This window comes from Malus domestica, chromosome 10 (genome assembly GCF_042453785.1).
Source record: "Malus domestica chromosome 10, GDT2T_hap1".
Classification (NCBI taxonomy): domain Eukaryota; kingdom Viridiplantae; phylum Streptophyta; class Magnoliopsida; order Rosales; family Rosaceae; genus Malus; species Malus domestica.
The window spans coordinates 40,098,613-40,115,298 of record NC_091670.1 but is presented as its reverse complement, the minus strand read 5'-3'; the positions used below and the strand labels follow the sequence as shown (position 1 = coordinate 40,115,298).

At 39.3% G+C, this 16,686-nt stretch overlaps 2 protein-coding genes across 9 annotated transcripts; both read left to right on the top strand.

Moving 5' to 3' along the window:
- Window positions 1-1,990: 1,990 nt before the first annotated feature.
- Window positions 1,991-11,395, top strand: LOC103446436 (mediator of RNA polymerase II transcription subunit 16). 7 transcript variants are annotated; one of them, XR_003777048.2, is made up of 18 exons: window positions 1,998-2,596; window positions 3,343-3,411; window positions 3,799-3,887; window positions 4,348-4,460; window positions 4,631-4,732; window positions 4,939-5,029; window positions 5,151-5,747; window positions 5,986-6,604; window positions 6,691-6,770; window positions 6,952-7,034; window positions 7,830-8,066; window positions 8,452-8,623; window positions 8,979-9,496; window positions 9,742-9,918; window positions 10,151-10,528; window positions 10,617-10,792; window positions 10,885-10,932; window positions 11,086-11,395. XR_003777048.2 is itself a non-coding variant. In XM_070806007.1 (18 exons), the coding sequence occupies exons 7-18, from the start codon at window positions 4,653-4,655 to the stop codon at window positions 10,761-10,763; spliced, it is 3,174 nt and encodes a 1,057-aa protein (XP_070662108.1). In that variant the 5' UTR covers window positions 2,356-2,596; window positions 2,837-2,920; window positions 3,014-3,175; window positions 3,343-3,411; window positions 3,799-3,887; window positions 4,348-4,460; window positions 4,631-4,652; the 3' UTR covers window positions 10,764-11,395. The 7 variants fall into 7 exon arrangements, 3 of the variants coding, with proteins under 3 accessions (XP_028966219.1, XP_070662107.1, XP_070662108.1); XR_003777049.2 differs by having other exon boundaries at window positions 11,070-11,395; XM_070806007.1 differs by adding exons at window positions 2,837-2,920; window positions 3,014-3,175 and having other exon boundaries at window positions 2,356-2,596; window positions 4,944-5,029; window positions 10,617-11,395.
- An 825-nt stretch (window positions 11,396-12,220) lies between these two features.
- On the top strand, window positions 12,221-16,618 carry LOC103446435 (uncharacterized). 2 transcript variants are annotated; one of them, XM_008385550.4, is made up of 12 exons: window positions 12,223-12,649; window positions 12,731-12,815; window positions 12,923-13,053; window positions 13,136-13,238; window positions 13,361-13,375; window positions 13,712-13,857; window positions 13,960-14,149; window positions 14,660-14,734; window positions 14,959-15,075; window positions 15,445-15,489; window positions 15,943-16,041; window positions 16,196-16,618. In XM_008385550.4, the coding sequence occupies exons 1-12, from the start codon at window positions 12,339-12,341 to the stop codon at window positions 16,214-16,216; spliced, it is 1,338 nt and encodes a 445-aa protein (XP_008383772.1). In that variant the 5' UTR covers window positions 12,223-12,338; the 3' UTR covers window positions 16,217-16,618. The 2 variants fall into 2 exon arrangements, with proteins under 2 accessions (XP_028966221.1, XP_008383772.1); XM_029110388.2 differs by lacking the exon at window positions 14,660-14,734 and having other exon boundaries at window positions 12,221-12,649.
- The last annotated feature ends 68 nt before the right edge of the window (window positions 16,619-16,686 follow it).

The following is a 16,686-nucleotide window of genomic DNA, read 5'->3' as shown; positions in this document are numbered from 1 at the left end:
TCTTTTCATTAGTTTTTTTTTTCCATAACTCTTATTTCTTTGGTCAATCGTCCCAAATTTAATTTGTTCTTTCAAGATCTCATCGGCTCCATTTTCATCGCCGCAGCTATTAGTCGTGACTCCATCGTCCCAAATTTACCTCCATGTCTTCGTGTCATTGTATTCTCGCCGGATTTTCTTTGTGAGGATCTTGAGGATTTGTGAATCGTGTCTGTTCATTATACATCATGCGGTCAGAAAAATATTTAAAATAATTTTATTTAAAATTAAACACAAATAATACTTGATAAAAATTAATCGCATAATGTACAATAAACGAACACGATTTATAAATTCTCAAAATTCTCACCAAAATGATCCGGAAGGATCCCGTTGGGTTTAGAGAAGCTGGCGATCTATGCATTTTTCCATTAAAATATCAAAACAACGACGTTTAGCGAGAATGTTGGTGGTGGTCTTAGTGAGTCCAAACCCATTTTCAAAGTGGAAGCTCATGCTTCCCATTACCTATATATGTCTGCATTATTTTCAAAAGTTGCTTTGACTTGATGGATTTTTTGCTTCAGCCGTCTGTGTTGTCAAATGACATAGCCGTGAGAAGTTTAACATGCTGTGACTGATAAAATTCATTGTGTTGAACGATGTTATTTCATGAAGGGTAAGATTTCGTGCTTAAAAAAATATGATTTGTTTGGAAGTACTTTTGATGTGATTAAAAATATTTTCGGTAAAATTGTTTTTTGAACCACTATCTAGTAAAAATGTCAGTATCATGCTTTCTGTACTAAACACTTCAAGTAGTTTTGAAATCCAAAAATATTTTTTTAAAGCATTTTTAAATTATTTTAAAAAATATCCAAACGAATTGACCAAAAAAATAAATATATATATTTCCAATCGAGTGTCGATTGAATTGAAACACATTAAAGCATATAAGAATAGTAGTGTTAGACAAAGAAGCACGTCAGCAGCACAACAATGTCTCCTCCTTTCCCAATCGGAGGCAAATTCTCTGCTCTCTCCTGCTCTTATGTTTTGTGTGGTCATGGTTAAGTCACGTCAATATTTTATATTATTTTTTATACAGATAATAAGATAAAAATAAATAATAATATAAAATATTGACGTGACTTAAACTTGACCACACAAACAAAAGATCACAGGAGGGCATGGAAAATGAGAGGCCGAGAATCTGCCTCCTTTCCAATCAGGCCAAGAAAGAAAGGACAAATACCATTTGCCGTTGACAACTCCCTCCCCATTTTTTAAGAAAATATTTTGTTCAAGTTATATACACGATTTTGCTAACTACGCATGGTGTGTAGGATGTGCCCTTCTAACCTTCGATATTTAATTTTCATTAACCAATAATTTTAAAATTCTGCTTAGTAGCAAGTACGTTACATGGCTTGACATTAACTCACCATTGGACCATCCACTAACATATTTTTCCCTTTGTTAGTTCGTGTATTTGGGATCATTTTCTTTTCTTACAAAATACGTCACTCATATGATCACATATTCAACAAGTAGGACTCTTGTATTGGAGAAAGTCGTAGGTTTGAACATTATATCGTGTGAGATGCCCTCTAAAGACTCGATTAGTGGGAGCAAGGAGCCTTGAATGTGATTATTTGTGTGTTGATTCGTTGTATGATCAGATAAGTGACGTAATTGATTATGCAAATTGAAGAATTTGACTACAGGAATTTTTGCTCAATCCCTAAAACCCCGTGTGCCAAGGGAATTCCCAAAACTTTAGGCCAACAAAAACAATGAAGACAAGATGTTGACAGTGACACCCATAAAAATAAAGGGGTGTGCTATCCACACACCCCTTTTTACTTTTCACACACCTTTTGTTAATTTCTGTCCGTTGATCTTCTTCAATTCATCCGATCCGACGGCTGAAAATAAAAAAGGTGTGAGAGAAGTAAAAAAGGGTGTGTGGATATCACACCCCAAAATAAATCCAACACCACCAACACCTGGAAATTGGGTTTTTGGGATCACATGCCTTTCTCAGCCACCCAAAAACCCTAAAAAAAAAAAAAAAAAAATCAATCAAAATCGCCTCAAACCTGCCCTCAAAATCCAAAAAAGAAAACAAAATCCAATTCCAATCCCCCAATTCAGTCCCCCTCTCTCTCCTCTCTCTCTCAACATATTCAAACATACACACTAACCCCACTACTCTCTCTATCTCTCTCTATCTCTCTCTCTCGCTTTCCACAGTGATTTCTGTCGCCTTCAATTACGACTTTCTGCCACTCACAATCTTCTGTCTCTCTCTCTCTCTCTGTGCTTTGTGATTCCTTGTATATATAATTTTTTAGGGTTTTGGGGTAATGAGTCAAGTGAAGGACTCTGACGACGAGACTGTAGCTCACTCCCTTGAGATCGATAAGCCCGAAACTGGGAGTGTTGAGAGCATCGGAGGAGGGGAAATCGAAGAGGAAGACCCGGTGGACAAGCCCGACGACCCCATGGACGAAGACGCCGCCAGCCCCGCCGCCGTCTTCTGTATCCGGCTCAAGCAGCCCAGGTCCAATTTGCAGCACAAGATGAGCGTCCCCGAGCTTTGTCGCAATTTTAGGTATATTTTAATGTTCCAGCTGCAATTAGTTCAATTTTGAGTTTTTTTTTCATTGAATTATGCATCTTTTTTTTTTTTGTGGGGGTGGTGGGCATTTGATTGAATTGTGTTTACAATTTTGTTCTGAAGCGGTATTACGAATCAAATGAATAGAATTGTGTGTTTGAGCTCTGTAGTTGTTTGTTCATTGAGAAAAATTCTGAATTTACTGAAATGAAATAAGAAATTGTTGTTATATAGTGTATACCGAGGTGGGAAAGAGAGAAAAGTTGTTGACTTTGAAATGTGGAGAAAGAAGTATTGACATTGGGGATTCTATGGCTGGTAATTACCGAAATTTTAGGTCTTTATTGATTTAGTTACGCCATTGCCCTATGAACTGTTGCCAGTTGATAACTTTCCACGATGTGAATAAAGGTGGACATAAGAATTTTGAGTACCGGATAGTGGCTACTTCATTCTGACAACACTGGACAACTTACCACATCTCTACACTGCGTAATTCGGTTGTTAGTTTTAATAACAATTACTCACCTTAGTGTGAGAGGCGTAGGGGTTATCAGCTTCATTATGGCCAAGGTAACTAGAAATCTGAAAATGAGAAGCATAATGGAAAGCTAGTTGGAAAATATATTACTTCCTTATTAACATGACACTGCTAAATTGCCCTGGACATCTTACATTTATGTTTTAAGTTACATACAGAAGATTTGGCTTTATGTGTACCCTTTTTGATTGTTTCCTAGTGCTGTTGCATGGTGTGGGAAGCTGAATGCCATCGCTTGTGCATCCGAAACTTGTGCAAGAATTCCAAGGTTGGTTTTCCTTGTTTATGCTCACTTTTTTCTTAGTCTCATGAAATGTGGGATTTATTCTGTTATGACAATATGCTTGATTATGGAACCTACCATTTATTTTTGTTTAGTTGGACCTCAGAAAGCACTATGAAAAGAAAAGGATGAATCTCTCAAGAATGTCTAAGAATTGTAGCTGGCTTTTAAAAATAGAACGTTTTTCCTTCTTTCATATAAGGTCCAATTGGAGAATCAAGGAATGACTTGAGTTTAAAAATCTAGGCAGCCTGGTTGGTGGGGGTTAACCTTGCTTAAGTTTGGCCTGTATTTTATTTTGTTTTCTCCCTTGTTATTAGTTACATTGGCATACAGTTATGACAATTCTTCTTATTATCGACTTTTCTGTAGTTCTAATGCAAATGCACCTTTTTGGATTCCCATACATATCGTGATCCCAGAGCGACCAACTGAGTGTGCAGTGTTCAATGTGAATGCAGGTACTTAGATGAGTTATTTGATTTTATAAGAACCTTTGATTCTTTAGATTCTTTGCCCAAGTTTTCTTCACTGCAGCTTATTCAGTGAATAGCTTGATAACTATGAAGGCTTGATAATCCTCTTTGGCCTTGCTTGATGCACAGTATGATTTTGCCATGAACATCTACATATGTCAAATTTCTTTTTCTTTCCAAGCAACTCTTGCATACAAAGTTGTTTTTTAGCATCCACAGTAAAATAGTTATTACCTGCTAGTTCATTTAAGTGTTCAGATCCTATCTCATTTGGATGACAATTCCCTAAATATTGGAAGAAATTTCCTGACAGTTGGCATATGTCTTTGCATGTCTTTTTCATTCGTTGCTGGGTTAGGAAGACCTTTGATATTTTGCTTTTGCTTTCCTAAATACTGGTTCTAATTCTGTTAACCATGATAGTCACATTGAATATATTTTGCAGATTCTCCTCGTGATTCTGTTCAGTTTATTGAATGGTCCCCTACTTCTTGCCCTCGTGCCTTACTAATTGCCAATTTCCATGGGAGAGTAACGATCTGGACTCAGCCTTCTCAAGTAAGTTACACTTGCTGGACTGAATTCTCTTATGTATATAACCTCTTCCCCTTGCAAGCTTTTGACGTGGCTTTTCCAGTAACAGCTAAATTGCAATAATCTTGGCCAATTTTCCCACATTTTTTTTACAAAACTATTATTAAATGTTTATATTTGATCTATCTGTTTAGGGGCCAGCTAATCTCGTACGTGATGCCAGCCGCTGGCAACGAGATCATGAATGGCAGCAGGATATTGCAGTTGTTACAAAGTGGCTGTCAGGAGTGTCCCCAGTAAGCAATTTTGTTTTCTGCTACTCATCTGGTTTTAGAAGATATTTTGCCCATCTGACTGTATTTTGTTCTTTGAAATGTAACATTTTAGCTTGCTTATTGTTTATATGAATATCTAATTTTACGTCTACTGGTGTGTCTACATTATTCTTTTTCAGATGGTGTTGATGGTTAATATTCTTTTAATCTTTTTGTTGATGAACCAGTATAGGTGGCTTTCCTCAAAATCAAGTACATCCTCCAATGCAAAGTCAACTTTTGAAGAAAAATTTCTTTCACAGCAGTCTCAGAATTCAGGTTTTTTTTCTTCTTTTCATTGCAACCTCTCTTATTTTCAAGTTTTCTTATATGCCCCTTTTTTCATTGTTCAATGTGTGTACGGTTGATATCTGATGCAATATTTTGTTATTTGTTGCAGCTAGGTGGCCCAGTTTTCTGTGCATCTGTTCTGTTTTCTCTTCAGGCTCTGTTCAGCTTCATTGGTCCCAGTATCCTCTTAATCAGACTAGTGCTGCACCGAAGTGGTTTCAAACAAGCAAGGGACTCTTGGGTGCTGGGCCTAGTGGGATCATGGCAGCTGATGCTATCATAACAGATAGTGGTGCCATGCATGTCGCAGGCGTTCCAATTGTAAACCCATCTACTGTTGTTGTTTGGGAGGTCACTCCTGGCATTGGAAATGGATTTCATGCAAGTCCAAAGATCAGCACAACTAATGGGGTCCCACCTTCAATAAATCCACCCAATTGGGCAGGTTTTTCTCCTTTGGCTGCATATCTGTTTAGCTGGCAGGATTATCTTATATCCGAAGCAAAGCAAGGGCGAAAGCAGACCGATCCAGATTTCAGTGATACTTTACCACTCCATTGCTCTCCAGTTTCTAATTTTTCAGCATATGTGAGTCCCGAGGCTGCATCTCAATCTGCAACCACTACTACATGGGGATCTGGAGTTACAGCAGTTGCCTTTGATCCAACTCGTGGTGGTTCTGTCATTGCTGTTGTCATAGTTGAGGGTACTAATTGTCTTCTTCCTTGAGAGCCTTTTGTTTCCCTATCTTTTACATTTGGAATTCAATTGCTTGCATTTATTTGTTGATCTTTTCTAATCCAGATGTACATTTTCCCAAAAAAATTCTCCTAAAGTTGGTTGTTAGAGTCTTAATTTCTCCTAAACTAAGTTTTCTTAGAAATACGTCTGAACTATAGTAGTTGCATTAATTGAATCATGACTCCTATATTTCATGTGTGCAGGACAATACATGTCTCCTTATGATCCAGATGAGGGTCCATCGATTACAGGATGGAGAGTGCAACGGTGGGAATCATCTCTTCAGCCCGTTGTCCTTCACCAAATATTTGGAAATCCTACTTCCAGTTTTGGTGGGCAGGCACCAATGCAAACTGTTTGGCAATCCAAAGTGGACACAAGCATACAACCAACTAATGATTTTAAAAGTCACCAAGCAGCAGCGATGGCCGCAACCATTGATGCAAGGAAGACTCCTGATTCTAACATAGAGAAAGTAAAAAGAGTCAGTTTTGATCCTTTTGACCTGCCAAGTGATGTTAGAACACTTGCTCGAATAGTCTATTCTGCTCATGGTGGTGAGATTGCTGTCGCTTTTCTCCGGGGTGGGGTTCACATCTTCTCTGGTCCGAACTTTTCACCTGTTGATAATTACCAGATTAACGTCGGATCTGCAATTGCTGCCCCAGCCTTCTCATCGACAAGCTGCTGCTCAGCTTCTGTTTGGCACGATAGTGCTAAGGACCGTACGGTTTTAAAAATAATACGTGTTCTTCCTCCTGCTGTTCCAAGCAGCCAAGTGAAGGCAAACCCGTCAACCTGGGAACGTGCCATTGCGGAAAGGTACTTCCACCCTGATAAAACTTGAATCCCTGAAACTAGTTCTTATGGATGTTTAAGGTACGATAGAGTGATGGTCATCATGGCAGGTTTTGGTGGAGTCTTTTGGTTGGGGTTGATTGGTGGGATGCTGTTGGCTGTACACAGAGTGCTGCTGAGGATGGCATTGGTAATAAACCTTCGATTCCTATTGGTGGTATTCTTGTGTCACTGATAAATTGCAAAGTACTTTGAGATGTAGGAAGCAAATTATAGGTCTCCAATCCATTTTATTTGCATTTCATTGAAAATTTCTTTACTAAATTATGTGCACAACCTTCTGACCGTGGTTTTTTGTTTGTTTGTTGCAGTTTCTCTGAATAGTGTCATTGCAGTACTGGATGCAGATTTTCATTCTCTTCCTTCTACTCAGCACAGGCAACAGTATGGTCCTGTAAGTTTTTGCTCTGACGCAGGTTGTTTCATGCGTATAGATATTTTCTTGTCCATGCTAACTTTTTCATGACAATTAGGACCATGTGTCATTTTAGTGAAATTAGTTGCTGCATTTTTTTATTTTATAATCTTGATGCACTAACATTTTATTACTCGTATGTCAGAGATATTTTGTCCATAATTATTCTGGTGGATGGCCCTAATTTTTTGATAAAAACTTTCAGATATGATGTAATATAATTTGTTTCGTGCAAGTAGTTATATGTGCTGAGTTTTAAATGAATTCAAGATCCCATAATCTTTTCTTATCTGAATGGCCTGGTATTGTTGACTCTCTTGCTGTTAAAGGCTATTGGCATTACATGTAAGAGGTGTTGACAATTCTACTTGCTTCTTATTTGCTCAAGCAAAGTATCACCTAGATGGCCTCCCTGTTTCCCATGCTGGAGATTGTAAAAGTATCTTGGCGTGTCTTATAAGGAAAAAGTTGTTTTGGGATATTTTAAGACAGATTGCATGGGAAACTGACTAGATGGGAAAATGGCTAGATTATAATTTGAAGTTGAGGCTTTGCGCATGACTTTTTGGCCTAAAGACTCGAGTTTTCAATCAACTTTTCATGCTGTTGCATGGCTACATCCTGCCTTTTTATTATCCTTTTCTATCCCTGTTTTTAGGTTCAGGACAGGGTTTAGTAGTTCAGTCACACATCCTTACCATTCCAGCCTCAGTTTCACGTCTTTGTTGACTACTTTTGTTGTTTGACTAAGAAAATTATTCTGTTTTGATGCAGAGTCTTGACAGGATAAAGTGCAGGCTACTGGAAGGTACAAATGCACAAGAAGTTAGGGCGATGGTTTTAGACATGCAAGCCAGGTTGTTGCTTGACATGCTGGGGAAAGGAATAGAATCAGCGTTAATAAATCCATCTGCTTTGGTACCAGAGCCATGGCAGGCATCTGGCGAAATGTTATCAGGCATTGATCCTGAAGCAATGGCTATTGAACCAGCACTAGTTCCACATATTCAGGTTTTCTGTTGACTGTTCTTAATCTTAAAACTTATTGTTTTCGTCTGTTGAAAGTTATACACTGAAAAATGGTCATGCCGTCGCTAAAAGTTTGACAAATAATTGGTGGTTGTGTTACATTTCAATTGGTGGTTTATTGAAATGTATATTTTATTGTCAACAATGTGGAATCCAGTCATGTAGGTGCATGATTATGGTTATGACCTGGTCCTCATTTCTATGAAATAAATAGTAGAAGTAATGCGTGAGCTAGTTTGGGCTTGTAAAGTCCATGTATGGTTATGAAGATGGTTGGTTGAACCTTCCTCCAGTCAGTTCACGTGTCCCAGGATTGTTGTATGATTTTCTTCAAATCTCGCTTACCTAATCTTTCCACATAATACAGGCTTACGTTGACGCAGTTCTTGATTTAGCTTCACATTTCATCACTCGCTTGCGGCGCTATGCAAGTTTTTGTCGCACACTGGCTAGCCATGCTGTTACTGCTGGAGCTGGCAGCAACCGCAATATGGTGGCTGGTCCTACCCAAAGTTCGGCTTCTCCTGCAACCAGTCAAGGTCAGTGTGCATTCTTCTTCTCATTATGGAAACTGAAGATATTATTTCTATAGTTCGATTCAGGTGCAAAAGAAGTCTGAAATTTTTTTCTGTGAAAATCGCGTAAATAATCTTTTACATCAGGATTGACCAGATATGGTTCTTTAAAAAAATCCCATACCATTTGGAAATTAGACTAGCTTCTGAGGCATCTTAGGGTTTAAGTATCATGATTTTTCTTACTCAGGAGGTGTTTGCCGTTATTTATGTTAGGAGAAACAGGCAGCATTTGAATTTTATACTTATTTATTTACTTCTTGTTTTGCGTTATCTGCAATGCAACATTTCTTTGACAATGTCGTGCTATGTTTTTCAGGGGGTCAAAGTGGAACCACAAATTCTACAGGAAACACCCAGATGCAAGCTTGGGTTCAAGGTGCCATTGCAAAGATTAGTAGCACCTCTGATGGAGTTTCCAATTCAACTCCAAACCCCATTAGCGGGCCATCTTCCTTCATGCCAATAAGTATCAACACAGGAACCTTTCCTGGTACACCTGCCGTTAGGCTAATTGGGGATTGCCATTTCCTTCATAGGTTATGCCAGCTTTTGCTTTTCTGTTTTTTCTTTCGGCGAACTCAGCTACCCCGTTTCTCGGGGGGAGCACAGAGAAATGCTGATTCAAATATGCAAAAGCCACAACCTGGTGCTCCTGGGAAGGTGGAGGAGGTCAGTTCTGTTTCTGCAAAATCATCTACAACCATGGTCAGGCCGGAGGAGGGTCAGATAGCTCGGCCCAGTCAGATACCTGGAGCAAAAGGAGTTGAAGAAGGACCTGCTGGAAGGTCAAGATTGGGTGCTGGAAATGCTGGTCAGGGTTACACTTTTGAGGAGGTAGAAACTGATGCTCTCTTCGTCCAAGACCTCTACAAAAAATTACATGTTGCCTTAGTTGTTTATATCTGGTTTATATTATTTGATTTGTGAACTGTGAATGGGATTTTCAATCTTTATGTCTCATTTTTGGAAATTTGACACACTATAAGGGTGTTCTGAATTAATTGGATAATTCCGTTCATCATAGAAAATTGATAAGCAAAAGCTAGAATGATGTAATGCACTCTGTTGCTGTCCTGCAGGTGAAAGTCCTTTTCCTCATCCTTATGGATCTTTGTCGGCGAACAGCAAGCCTGGCACATCCATTGCCAGTTTCTCAGGTGGGAAGTAGCAACATTCAGGTGCGGCTGCATTATATTGATGGTAATTATACAGTTCTTCCGGAGGTTGTTGAAGCATCCCTTGGCCCGCATATGCAGGTATAGTTGTATTCCTTACCACTCATGATCATGGAGTGGCATGGTTTCTGCTCTACTTATCAATAATGCTGCTAAACTCAATGCCTGCAACTTTATTCTGTAAAGGAGGATTAACTTTCTTGTTTTGCTTAAAGTTCTCTAAAATCTTTAAGAGTAACTTTACTTAATTTTTTAGTGTCAATCACAATCTGAAATCTCATAGTAACAATCTTGTTTCTGATGGGCTATACAGAATATGCCCCGGCCTAGAGGTGCAGATGCTGCTGGTCTGTTACTCCGAGAGTTAGAACTCCACCCTCCAGCCGAAGAGTGGCATAGGCGCAACATGTACGGTGGGCCTTGGTCTGATCCAGATGACATGGGCCCTCAAGATGATACCCCCAAGCTATGTAATTCTTCAGACCTACCTGATTCTGGATCTTTGGAAAGTTGTGATGTTTATTATGGAGCCCATGGCCTGTGGCCAAGGAAGCGCAGGATGTCTGAAAGAGATGCAGCTTTTGGCCTAAATACTTCTGTGGGTCTAGGGGCATATCTGGGCATAATGGGTTCACGGAGAGATGTTGTTACTGCCGTATGGAAGACTGGGCTTGAAGGGGTTTGGTACAAGGTTTGATATGAAAAGTCAATGCTGTTTGTCTCCCCATCTTAACTGGTAGTGATCCTATGAATCTTATTTTGTACTCGTGTGCATGCAGTGCATAAGATGTTTGCGGCAGACGTCAGCTTTTGCTTCCCCAGATGCTGCTACTGCAGCGAATCAAACTGGGCGGGAGACTTGGTGGATCAGCCGCTGGGTTTATTGCTGTCCTATGTGTGGCGGAACATGGGTTCGAGTTGTATAGGTGACTGAACTGACTGAATTATTTATTAGGTGAGTTCCTAATCCTTTTACAAATGAACGAGTTCCAAGGTGGACATGCATAAACCGTTGCTGATCGTTGACGACTGAGTCATATGGCGCAGATTGGACATATACAGTACAAGCGTTCGTTAAGGCAGTCAGTTACCTTGGTGAGTGGTTGTTGGTCAAAAGAAATCAGGGGCACCCTGCTCGTTATTTTCGGGTTCCTGTCTAATGATAAATTCTTACTTGCAACGGAAAACTCTCCTTCACATCTGCAACTGCTGCCGAGTTACGATTCTTTTAGGGTTTCCGTTTTGCAGGTTGTATATCATCTTCACTGACCACCTCCGTGGATCCATTTGACCTGGAGTGAGAACATAACATATGATACGCATATGTAAACGTTAATGGCTGCCGCCAGGGAACGTCGTTGAGATGGTAGCATCGGCAAATGTCTCTCGTGGATCCACTTGCTTTACCAGGTTGCTAGATTTGTAGTTTTAACACTGGAGTTGCACGAACTTTGCCGTTCTTCTGGGCGTGGGGTTGTGAAGGCAGGTGGTTGGTAGGGTTCCTGTTTTCTATGTTGTAAACATTTTTGAAGCAAATCAATACAAACATATTCACTCTTTTCTTTTTCCTAATCCTAATTGGTATAGTGGATAGGAGAAATATTTTTGCTGACCACAATGGCAATGCTCACTGCTCTATTCACTACCGAGATTAGTTTACATTTTGAGATTTGTATAGTGGATAGATACAAATTTCAAAATTTAAACTCATCTAATAGTGGCGAGCATTTCCACCGCTTGAGGGTGCTGAGCAAAAATGCACCCGTAATCATCTCTTTTGTGTCTCTGTTTGTTAAGTAATTTTCAGTGCAGTGATAGTTCTCTTTTTAGTTTTGGAACAATTTGAAGTTTAAATTCTGTACATGTTATGCTCGCCTATCAACTAGCTTCTATCTCTTATTCTAATGCCAGTTCTTTATCAATGTTGGGTTGAATTTCGGATTATGTTGTACGCATTTATCAACTAGCTTTTACATTAATAATAATTTTCTTCTAAACGCATAAATTAATAACATTATGTGACACTGAGATTATTTCTCTATCATACTATTAACACTTCTAATTAATTTAAATCGTTTTATGACACGGATTTGGATCCTCTCATGAGCAGGGGTCGGAGTCCTCCTGACCTAATAATACGGACCGTTTAGAGAGGTTCCCTATTTGTAGCCTTTAGATCAAAATTCAACTACCCGTGTTATTGGGTCAGGAGGATTCAGACCCGCAGGAGAGAGAATCCAAATCCTTATGACACCCACGTGAGAACGGCTACTTAAACACCACGTGTCTCGTTAAGGTGCATTTTACCGCCGTCAAATTTACTTACCAGAGTTTCCCAAGTGGTTAAAAGTTAAAACGATGAGGAGTTACTGTTAACACACCAATAAACGCAGTTGAAAAAGGAGTATTGTCAAAATTCGTCACACTGGCTCTAATTTCGGAAGCGCGAAAATTCGGTTGATTTCGACGGACGCCGGCGAATCGACGACGAGGAAGCAGTAATGAGCAGCGTTCAAGCTGGACCCCACGCCCTAGCCTTCCGGGTGATGAGGCTGTGCAAGCCCTCATTCCAGGTGGACCCCATTCCCCTCCTTCTCGACCCCGCCGATCTTGTCGTCGGCGAGGACATCTTCGACGACCCGATTGCCGCCGCCCAACTCCCTCGCCTCCTCGACTCCCCCGCCTCCTCGAACCCCTCCTCCTCCGCCTCCTCCGACTCCTCCGATCTCACCTACCGCACCCGATTCCTCCTCCACCACCCCTCCGACTCCATCGGCCTCTCCGGCCTCCTCGTCCTCCCCCAAGCCTTCGGGTCTCTCTCTCTCTCTCTCCCCCCCCCTCCCCTTACCCTCATTTTATTTCTTAATTTGTTAATAAAGTTGTGATTTTGCAGAGCAATTTATTTAGGGGAGACATTTTGTAGCTATATTAGCATCAATAACAGCTCCAATTTCGAAGTCAGGGAAATTATAATCAAGGTTTTAATCTCAAATTCTTGGACTTTATTTTCCATTATTCCGTAATTATTTCATGTTAAATCAATTCAGTTCAATTTTTAATCTTTTGTTAACTTTGAGAATTGCAGGCGGAAATGCAAACAGAAAGGCAGAGGCTTTTGCTGCTGGACACGTCGAAATCTCCGGTTGAATCCATACGTGCAGGCGGCCGTTATGATTTCATTGTTGAACATGATGTCAAGGAACTCGGCGCTCACACGTAAGCTCTCCTCCTCAGTCCTCGAAACTCATGTATTATGATTTTGTTGTTTGATTGTGGTAAGGTTTTGTAATCTCTATAGGTTGGTATGCACTGCATTGTACTATGACGGGGAAGGAGAGCGTAAATATCTACCGCAGTTCTTCAAGTTCATTGTGGCCAATCCGCTTTCTGTCAGGACTAAGGTATTGTCCTTGCACACGCCGTGGAATTTGCATGTGCACTTCTGAATTTCAATTCACATACATGTGAATAACTGCATTTCATAAATCCTAGTGAAACTAACAATTTGACTTTGTTTTTTCAGGTCCGTGTTGTAAAGGTACGTTGAGGTTCATTTAATTATTGATTTTAAGTTTGTGAGTTCTGCTTTTTCGATACATATACAAGTTACATTGGTTTTGTTGCATTGCTATGGTGTTTAAATATATATTGATGATTTTCAGTAGAAACATGACCGTGTATGTATACGCCACACTGGATCAAACTTAGACATAGTGTCTCGTATGTGTTATACCGATGCCAAAGCATGCGCCTCTTGTAACAGCATTCGGTTTCTATTGTTTACTTCTATTCTTTGCAGCCTAAGTAACTGCTGTGATCTTGTTGATAACCTATAACAAATTAGTCTCTCTATGATAAATGCATTCTATCACAGGAAATCACGCTTTTAGAAGCTTGCATTGAAAATCATACCAAGTCAAATCTTCTTATGGACCAAGTTGAGTTTGAGCCCGCTCAGCATTGGAGTGCAAAAATCCTAAAAGCTGATGAACATCATTCTGAAAAGAATTCTCAAACAAGGTACAATATGGTTTATTTGCTTCTGTCGAATTTTGTTCTTTTCTTCATATTCCTCTTTCCTTTCTTCTTTTCTTCATATTCTTCTGGTTTTGTTCATGGCAGAGAGATATTTAAGCCACCAATTCTTATCAAATCTGGCGGAGGAATTCATAACTATCTTTATCAGTTAATATCACATGGTTCTGCCCAAGGGAAAGTTGAGGGAAGCAATATTCTTGGTAAACTTCAGATAACATGGCGAACTAATCTGGGCGAACCTGGTCGCCTACAGACACAGCAAATTATGGGAACTGTGAGTGTTCATTTTTTAACACTAATATTAGAAGAAGAATACTGTCCACTACTTTTTGTTTCACTTTAGATCTGCAGGGTGTTTATTTTTCTGGCTTTTTGTCTGAAAATTCTGTCTATTTAGAAGTCCACACTATAGTTTAAGACACACATACACACACATGTACAAGCTTAGTACACGTCACATACACAGCTTGCAAGCCCAATTTTAAGTTTATGTGGTTATTAGCTCTTATCCGGTAACTTCCATAGAGAGTACAGTTATTTTTTAAAATTCTTTAAATTCAAACTCATGAAAACTTATACAGAAAGTGGGAAGTTCAAAATATGGTTTGATTTTACTATTTAACTTTTAAAATATTGTTAGTTTAATTTCAACTAGGCAGGGCATTTATGGGCTTTAGAATGCTTTACGAATTGTTAAGTTTTGGATATATCATGAGAGGTGTAAGTAGGACATGCTAGAGCTTAAGTGGTATTACACTTATGTTCTTGATATACACTTTTGCAGCCCATAACACGAAAGGATATTGAGTTGCATGTGGTGGAGGTGCCGTCTGCCATCAAGTTGGAAAGACCCTTTTCAGTAATTTTCGTTCTTTTTGGTCTCTTATATGTCTCTTGGTAATTAGATTACTGCAGCTTGATTGTCTATGTAAAGTCACCAATAGAGGTTTCTCATGGCTATTGGACTTCATACTTCACAGTTCACCCTCTATTTACCTCTTGTACTTGTTGTTCTTCAGTTAATAGAATTAGCCACTGACTAATGCAATGATTTGGACCTGAGCAAGTAAAAATTTTATGCAGCTACATTTGAAATTAGAAAATGAGACAGATAAGGAACTCGGCCCCTTTGAAGTTTGGTTATCACAAGATGATTCACCTGAGGAGAAGGTTGTTGTGATCAATGGTCTTCAAACAGTGGTAATGCTTTAAATCAGATTTCAAATATTGTTCTTGATGAGTATTCCCCAAGTTTATATGCTGTCCCAAAGTCTGTTTCAATATACGATTTTAGATGGTATCATAGGAATGTCCTATCCAAGCCTTTCTTATAGGGCTTCGTTGGTGCCTTTTTTTTATAATCAATTGCTTATGTTGACCTCGGTATTTTAACAGACCCTGTATACTCTCTGAACTTTTAGGTTGTCTCAGTTAGATTACATAAGTTTACGTGATGAAAGATAAATTAGGAACCATGAGTTGCATATTTGAACTCATACTTTTAAATTCCTAATATTTTGCATCTCACTTGTTATATAACTGATTTATGAATTTGAAATCCACACACAGGTTTTGCCGAGGGTTGAGGCTTTTGGTTCCACAAATATCAATCTGGTACGGAGAATAATTTCACCAGCACCTTATAGATTCAGTTTAAACATCTTTGGTAAATGATTATCACATTGGTGATGATGATTAAAAAAAAAAAAAAGGTCGTACCCAGTGCACAAGGCTCCCGCTTTACGCAGGGTCTGGGAGAGGTGAATGTCGGCTAGCCTTACCCCCATTTATGGAGAGGCTGCTCCCAAGTCTTGAACCCGAGACCTACCGCTCATGGGCGAAGGCACTTGCCGTCACACCAAGTGCGATGATTGATAGTGATAATTTCTTTATAGGGATGTCAGTAAATGTATTGTTGTTCTGAGAGTAGCTCTCTGAACCCCGCAACCTAAATGTAACCAGTCATCTTTCAACAATATAACATTGAGATTATTACCCTTAAAACAATTTACTTTTCATATTTCATCTGTTTGCGTCGTTTCTTAGAGTAGCTTTTTCCTAATGCAGAACCTCATTGCTACTAAACTTGGAGTTCAGAAGATCACGGGCATTACCGTGTTTAACATAAGAGAGAAAAAGTCATATGACCCTTTGCCAGATTTGGAGGTTAGGTTTTTTCTTTTTCTTTTTTTTTTTTCAGTTTTGAATGAACATATTTAACTATTGCGAATTGTAGTAAAATAGTCATTGCCATCTAAACTAGAACCCCTAATGCTTTTGCTATTATTCACTTCTGATCTAGCTTCTGGACTTGTTGCAGATTTTTGTGGATCTCGACTAATCATTGCCTAGGTTTTACCGGTTTTGCTTCCCGTCTTGTGCGAGGATTATCAAACATCGAGCGGATGCCATGATCCGTCTCCTCAATGAGCTTTAATCAAGCCAAACAGATCTGAATGGAAAGCATCAAGTTCTAGTCCGATTACTGGTGATGTTTACTTTCCTCCGGCCCTTGATGACTTGCTTCAGTAATCTCTTCCTTCCCTAAAGGGTTGTCCAAGTACTTGACGGTTTGATTACATTGGGGAACAATTGTATAGTTGTAAGATTAGATGACTTGCGATGAACCGTAAGTAGTCTAAACGGAGTAGCTAATAAACGGAGTAGCTAATGAAACTACTGATTTCTGATACAATTGCTTGGAAACTATTGTTACATAAGATGAAGGGTAATTTGCACTTTACTACTTTTTCTCTCCCTCCATTTCTTTCCTAACAGTTGTTTGGTCCTCAAATTTGGTTCTGAGAGTTG